Genomic DNA, 8,212 nt, shown 5'->3' on the forward strand with positions numbered 1-8,212 from the left:
TTGTATTGTTTGACTAATACTGAAAAGCATAAATTCCAATTTTGTTTTTCACTAATTGAAAAAATTAAACAAAAGATACTTTTGCTTTTTTTAATAAAAATAAAATTTTATTCATTCTTATTCAATAATATTTTTTGTTAATATTCTAGGGCCAAAATGAAAAAGTACATATCACAATTAAGGCAAAAATCATGTTTTCGCGTTTTTGAATATTATACTCAACTTCACAATATATATTTTTTTTTATAAAAAAATTGGATCAGCACTTTCGAATATATTGAAATTTGTAAATGTTTTTACTATAGTTTAGTATTAAAATTTAAAACTTTAAAATCCTCTCCTGAAAAGTAAAAGTAAACAGCACTTATTTCCCTTTTGTTTATTTCTATTCCACTGTGCAACGGTCAACCAACGCTTTGTGTTTCATATTTAAAACGACATATTTATTTTGAAATTTTCTAGTAAAACATATAATTTTTCTTAAATTTTTTTTACAACAACGATAATGACAATGATTTTATATAAAGAAATACACATATTTCGAAAATGATGAGTTCTCATAAAACTGTTGTGTCATTTTTATATTCTTAAATTTTCACAACAGTAACAAAATATTGTATGTAAAATATGTATTAGAATATTTTATTATATTATTTTTGCCAGACAGTTTTTCATTTTGCAAAATAACACATGATATTTTCTTTTCTACAAAAGAAATAATAAGAATATAACATAACTAGCTATACCCAGTGTGCTTTGCCACGCTAAAGTCAATATAAATAAAAACTCGCTTTACGAATTTTGATGATTCTAGCTCTAACAGTTTCCCAGATATACGAATTTATATATTTAATTCATATGGGAGGTGCCAAACCCCTATTGAAAATCCCCAATTTATTACTCAAATGTTCACATGTGCAGAATTGGGGATTCTAGTTCTAATAGTTTCTCTAGTTCTAGTTCTAATAGTTTCTCATAGGGGAGGTGATAGGCCTCCCTAATAAAAGACCGATGTATAATGTACAAATTTTAAAGATTGTAGCTCCAATAGTTTCATAGATAAACACGCCCCTAAAATCTAGTCCGACGAATTTATTACCCAAATGTTCACATGGATGTCACAGTGGTTCGTGAAAATTTTACATCTAATGGTTTCTCAGTTATACGAATTTTTATATTCAATCCATATTGGAGATGCCAAGACCATCTTATAAAAATCCGGCTATTTTTCTCCTAAATATTCTCATGAATGTTGAAGGTCTTCGTGCAAAATTTTAAGATTATATCTACAATAGTTTTCCAGTTAAACGAATTTTAGTATATAATTAATATGGGAGGTGCCACGCCCCCCATTTCTAGTCCTTCTATTTTTTGTCCTAAATATTCATGTTGATACTAAAGTCTCTCCGAAAAAAATGAGATCTCTAGCTATTATATTTTCTCAGATATACTAATTTAAGATTTTATTTATATGAGAGGTGCCACGCCTACTGCAGCTAGGATGCCCATTTTATCCATATGTATTCATATGGATGTTTAAGTTGTCCATACAACTTTGCGACTTTTAATACTTATTTTGTATGTGGGCGTGGCACATTGCCCACTTGAAATTTTGAAGTAAATAAAAGCCTATAATTCCTTTCAAGCTGTGAAACTTTCAGAAAAATCGGTCCAGCCGTTTAGCCGTCTATAAAGTCTAAACAAACAAACATACGAACACACATTCATTTGTATATATGTGGAAGATATGTGTGATGTTCTAGCAGATTTAGTGTCATATGCAAATATTCATTCATTTATTCGTATTCATACAGGATATTTTACTGTCTCTCATATGTGTGTATGTCATAAACCTGTAGTTCGGGGTGACTGTTGCTGCCGTAATTTTTGGTGGAAAAAATAATTACTTTCTAAAATGTAAATTTAACAAATTTAAGGGATTAGACTGTTAATTACTTGAAGACATTAAATTGGCTATTGATTTCATGCTACATGCATATTTTGGAGAAGTAAAATAACCCAATAACATACATACATACACATGTATGTATTTCTAAAGGTATACATACATAGATACATCGACTAATGGTAAAACTTCTGGAAAATGTTTAAGTGTGTGGGTTTATGTAAATGTCTATGAAATACCATTCCCGTTGTAATGTCATACAATAATCATGGCAATTATGTTAAAATAATGCCACTGTCATACAAAATTTTATTGCCAACTTTCTACGTTAACGCTCTTTTTTCTTTTATTTATTTCATATTTTTATTCTTTCTAACATTATTTCTACAATTTTATGTGTTTTTTTTTTAAATTTGAATAATTTAAAGAAAATAATAGAGAGACATGTAAAGAAAACTTGAAGTAGTACTCGTTAAGTGGGGTAATATAATTTACATAATACATTAGAACAGTTGTAAAAATGGTGAAAATTTTTACATTTGTGATCATAATGTGACACACTATAGAAAATTCAACTATGATTAACATATGTTTAGATTTAAATTTGGAATTGAAATGATTAAAAGGGAAAAAGTTTTAATTGAACTTAAAAAACAGTTAAAACCAACAATGAAGGGGAACAACCAAATTTTATTCGTCAACAAAATATTTTTTTATTTGTCCATTACAATACAATTACAAATTATATTTACCGAGCAGGATGACTATGACCATACGCTCGTTGAAGTGTAGCAGATCAGAGTCTCTGGTGGGAATCGAACGCACAACCCTCAGACTGACAGGCTATCATACTACGAACTTGCCTACCGGGCCAACCTCAACAAATTATATCTAAGAACAAATTTCGTTTTTATAGCCTACCTCACTATAGTAGGGAAGGTATTATGTGTTGGTGCAGATGTTTGTAACGCATCGGTCCTACACCAAGCTATTAATATATACATACATATATCGACTGACTGTATTAAGTCTTGCCTGTCCGTCCGACTGACTGGTAGTATATGTTAACCTTATGCGCAAGTTACCAGTTCGCCACGACCAACTATAAATTATTTCATGATTTTAATACAAAATTCTTCATAGGGCAATTAAAATAAGTATTTAATTGAAAGTTAAGGGCCCCACGCCCATTATACCATACACCAAAATAGTAAAGGGCCCTTTAGACGATAACACTTCACGTACGACAAGTCTAATGAAAAAGTAAAATGAAATTCCATCCGTATGACAAAAAAGAGAATAAAAGTCGTATGATTTATATTTTTCGTGTTTACACGATTCCTATAAAACAATAACAAAGTAAGATGGACACAGCTGTTTCACTTTTTATACCCTACACCACCATCAGTGGTGATAGAGGGTATATATAAGTTTGTCATTCCGTTTGTAACACCAAGAAATATTCATCTGAGACCCAACAAAGTATATATATTCTTGGTCCTTATGAAATTCTGAGTCGATCTAGATATGTCCGTCTGTCTGTATAAAACACGCTCACGTTAAAACGAAGCAACGGAACTTAATATTCATTGTTATCCTAAGCAGTTTGGTATTGAAAATCAGCCATATCGGTAAAACAGGTTCAGAGTTATGAGTAAAAGTTTGAGACAACCTCGAAAAAAATTGTGATTTTTCACATATTTATTTGTATTTTTTACAAAAACTACTGCAGATAACTTGATGAATTTTGTCACAGATATAACTCTTGGTGCCAGGATTAATATTATTAAAAATCGGAAATCGGTTCACAATTCCATATACCTCCCATACAAATGTACATATTCCGGGAAATGAATTTATTGTTAATAACTTCCGTTATAATGCCGATATCTTTACAAAATTAAGTTTTATGAAAATAGAATTCATATAAAGAGACAATTTTCTGAATCGGTCTATAATTGATCGTAGCTCCCATATAAGGATCCCTTCCGAAAATCACTTAAACGCACATAACTCATTACCAAATAAAGATATCCATACAAAATTTAGCACAAACATTGCTTTTATATACAGAAATGATACTGTAAAATTTGTTTACGATCGGTCCGTAATTTGTCGTAGCTCCCATACAAGGTCCCTTTTCGAGAATCACTTAAACGCATATTATTCATTAAAGATATTCATACAAAATTTGGCACAAATATTCCTATTATCTACAGAAATCTAACTATAATTTTGTTCACGATTGGTCCGTAATTTCTCGTAGCTCCCATACAAGGTCCCCTTTTGACAATCACTTAAACGCATATTACTAATTACCAAATAATGATATCCATCAAAAATTTGGCACAAATATTTATTGTTAAATTTTGTCACACATATACTTAGTTTGGGGAGCAACTTTGTAAAAAATCGAAATCGGTCCACAATTTCTTGTACCACCCATAGGAAGTAAAAAACATTGATTATTTTTCACATAAAATTAAATAAAAACGATCAGGATTCGAACTTAAAATCTCCCAGTTGCTAGTTCTACGTCATATTCATTGCACAATTAACTAGTTTCGTAACTGTTTGCAACTAATGATGTTCACTTAGAAACTTCTTTCCTGTTTGTATAAAAAATGGTTGCTAACCCAAGATCAAATAAAATATGCACATTGAGAAAGTATAACTGTTTAATTTTTATGCTATTCAGCAACATCAGTGTTAATAAAAGTTATTCAGCAGCAATGTTTTGTACATACAGAAAATAACATGGCATTTGTATATGAAAAATATTAGTTAACGGAAGACGAAATAATGCAGTGGTGTAGTGGATGGAACGGAGAATTAACAAACTGAACGTTGCCGGTTCGATTCCTGGTCGATTTAATTTTTTTTGTCATAATTATAATTAAACAAGTAAGAAATTATAGTCGGGCGTGGCCGACCATATGATACCCTACACCAGTTATGAATATTAAATGTGATTTATTTTTCATAATAAAGCATTTATCATCAATATTCCCTTGTTCCGATACATTTAAGCAATTTATGGATGAAAAACTAATTTTCTGAAAGAGGCTTTATATGGGGGCTAGGAGCAAATATGGACCAAGCCCGATAAAATTTTGTGAATATATTTATATTGACATAATATTTTATTGTGCTGAATTTCATTGCGATATTTGTGCTTATAAGCTAATTTGGGACATTCAAGTAATTTTCTGAAGGGGACTTTGTATGGGAGCTAGGGTCAAATGTGGCCCGATCTTTATGAAATTTGGCAGGGTCATCAAGACTTCTATAAAACTTAGTTGTGCCGTATTTTATCGATATATCTGTATATTTAACATAATTATGAGCTCAGAAGCCCTTTTCGGGGGGTTCTGTTGTATGGGGGCTAGGTGAAATAATGGACCGATTTTAACCATTTTTAATAGGCTTCGTCCTTAGGTCAAATAAAACGTGCGTGCCGTTTTATTGAAATTTGCGACCTGTACCTTGCGCACAAGGTTTACATGGACAGCCAGACAGCCAGCCAGCCAGACGGACGGACGGACATAGCTTAATCGACTCAGAAAACGATTCTAAGCCGATTGGTATACTTTAAGGTGGGTCTAGGACGAATATTTTTGTATGTTACAAACATCAGCACAAATCCAATATACCCTCTCCACTAAAGTGGTGTAGGGTACAAAAAAATCAAATTAAATATAGAAATTCTGTTCAACAATAAAAATTTAAAAGCTAATTTTTTAAAATTTTTTTCATAGGATCAACAATATTGAAAATCTATTGTACCTCACGTACAAAATTACATAAGTTTTATAACGGATCATATTGCCATACATTTTTTTCACAAATAGAAATTATTTTAAATACATAACGTACGTTAACATTTGTTAAATTTAATACGCTCTGTAACATTCTGTTTAGTGGTAGTTTTGTTTTTAATTGCATATTCTAAGGCTTAATGAAAGTAAGAGTAGAATGTTAAGGTAAATTCGAATAAAACCATAAAATTTGATAATTTATAAAACCAGTTCAAGGTGGAGGGTATTTAAGATTCGGCAAAGCCGAATATAGCACTCTAACTTGTTTTGTATGTGTTTACATAAAAATACATCCCTGATCTAATGCGATTTGCTTGTTTTTACTACTGTCAAATTTTCCATCCGTATTTTCTCTCAGTGTGTGATGGTTTCATTACATATTTCGGTTAGGCGATCCTATCCGTTTTCTTCTACACAAAATTTTGACAGAATTACTTGTGTGCTCGTGTGAAGGGAGCTTAAGGAGGGTATTGTGAATTAAAGTATAACAATCAACTCAGAATCACTTTCTGAATTAATCACTTCTCAATTTTCAAATAAAAATGGTAAAATTTGACACATACACACTTTTTGTCCCATTGTTGACGAATACTTCACAATTGTCGCGCTCAAATTTTATGATCAGACCCTATTTATTTTCTTTTCTTCCAATAAATAAGAAGAACAAATTTACAAATCATATTTTATTAACACAACTTTATTAAAATCTCTCAAACATCAGTTTCCAATTCAATTCTACCTCTTTCCTCTTCGCCTTTGGTTATAATAGTCTTTTGTTCTTCATAAATCATTTCATCATCTTTATAATAACGAATACTCTTCTTACGTTTCATAACCAATCTTTCTGGTCCACAACCATCAGCGTTACCCATAAATTCAAACGTGGCAGTAGCAATACTATTAGCTTTCATCCAGGGTTCATTTAGAATCATTGCTTCGCATTCTCGAATCTCACCTTGAGCATCTATAAGATCTGCAACAATTTCGTATAGAAATATGCCAGTTCTTTTGGCTGACTTTAAAAGGGCGATATTAAGGTTGGGGCCTCCATATGCTTCTAGGGTAACAAGGCATTTTTCTAAAACTTTTTCGGCTTTTTCCAATTGTTCTCCTTCTAGTATTACTGTGGAGACATAGGCCTTGAGTACAAAAGGAAATTTATTCAATCTACTTTAAAATAATTTAATTTTAACACTAACCGGCCATTTGACATTTTCCATGGTAGAAATAACTTTATAATTTGCCATAATTCCAATATTTTATTTTAACTTAAGATTTATTTTAACTGAATAATGTTATAGCTGGTAAATGTAAAAAACAACTAAATGAAATTATTAATTTTTTATGATTACCTATTTTAAAATTAAATGAGAAATATTTGTTCTAAAAATATGGAATATTTGTGGCTGCGATTGAAGTGTTTGCATCATATGAATTTCATAATCTTAAGAGTAATTTTATATATATATATATATATGGACTCATATATATGGACTCACAGACCGTGTATGTGAGTCCATATTACTAATGAAATTAAATATTAGATCATTAGTTTATATGTGGGTAGGGTCAATTATGGACCGATCCACATAAAATTTGCTAGAGAGAATTTTGCTCGTAAGAGATTTACTTATGTCAAATTTGATTGCTTTACTCGAATTTTTAAGAAATTAATGAGCGTTAAGGTCGTTTTCTGAAGGGGACCTAATATGGGGGCTAGGGTCAATTATGTACCGATCCGTATAAAATTTGGTAGAGAGATTTTGACTTGCATGAAACTTAATTGTGTCGAATTTCATCGATATATTCTTATTTTTAAGCCAGTAATGAGCGTTATAGTGATTTTCCGAAGAGGACCTTAAATGGGGGGAAGGGTCAATTATGGACCGATCCTCATAAAATTTGGTAGGAAGATTTAGGATCATATGAAACTTATTTGTGCCGAATATCATCGCTATACTCGTACTTTTAAAATAGATATGCCCGTTAAAACTGATTTTCGGGGGTCCACTTGTATGGTGGCTATCCGAAAATGTGGACCGATATTTCCCATTTTCAACACCAAACAAACCTTATCCATAGAGAACATTTGTTTTAACCCTCTAGCTCATTCCGTTCGGACTCTATGGTGCTTTCAACAGACAGACAGACGGACAGACGGACATGGCTAGATCGTCTTAGAATTTAATAAGGACCCAGAATATATATACTTTTATGGGTCTATGACCAATATTTCGATGTGTTACAAGCGGAAAGACAAAATCAATATACCCCCATCTTTTTTGATGGTTGGTATAAACATCTGAAATGGGCGTTAAGAAAATCGGCATCATGGTTTAGGGTTATATATATTTATACCCTACACCACTTTAGTGGGGAGGGTATATTATGTTTGTGCTGATGTTTATAACGCACAATAATATTGGTCCTATACTCACCTTAAAGTATACCAATCGGATCAGAATCATTTTCTGCGTCGATTTACAGG

At 31.5% G+C, this 8,212-nt stretch overlaps 1 protein-coding gene across 1 annotated transcript; it reads right to left on the minus strand.

Annotated features, from left to right (window-relative positions):
- Positions 1–6,392: 6,392 nt before the first annotated feature.
- Positions 6,393–7,039, minus strand: LOC119600944. Its single transcript, XM_037951547.1, has 2 exons — positions 6,924–7,039; positions 6,393–6,863 (listed from the first exon to the last, which is right to left on the minus strand). Exons 1-2 carry the CDS (start codon positions 6,969–6,971, stop codon positions 6,435–6,437), a joined length of 477 nt encoding a protein of 158 aa, XP_037807475.1. The 5' UTR covers positions 6,972–7,039; the 3' UTR covers positions 6,393–6,434.
- Between the last annotated feature and the right edge of the window lie 1,173 nt (positions 7,040–8,212).

This window comes from Lucilia sericata, unplaced genomic scaffold (genome assembly GCF_015586225.1).
Source record: "Lucilia sericata isolate MDLA Ls3-8-SP2 unplaced genomic scaffold, ASM1558622v1 Contig000129F_arrow, whole genome shotgun sequence".
NCBI classification, from domain to species: Eukaryota; Metazoa; Arthropoda; class Insecta; order Diptera; family Calliphoridae; genus Lucilia; species Lucilia sericata.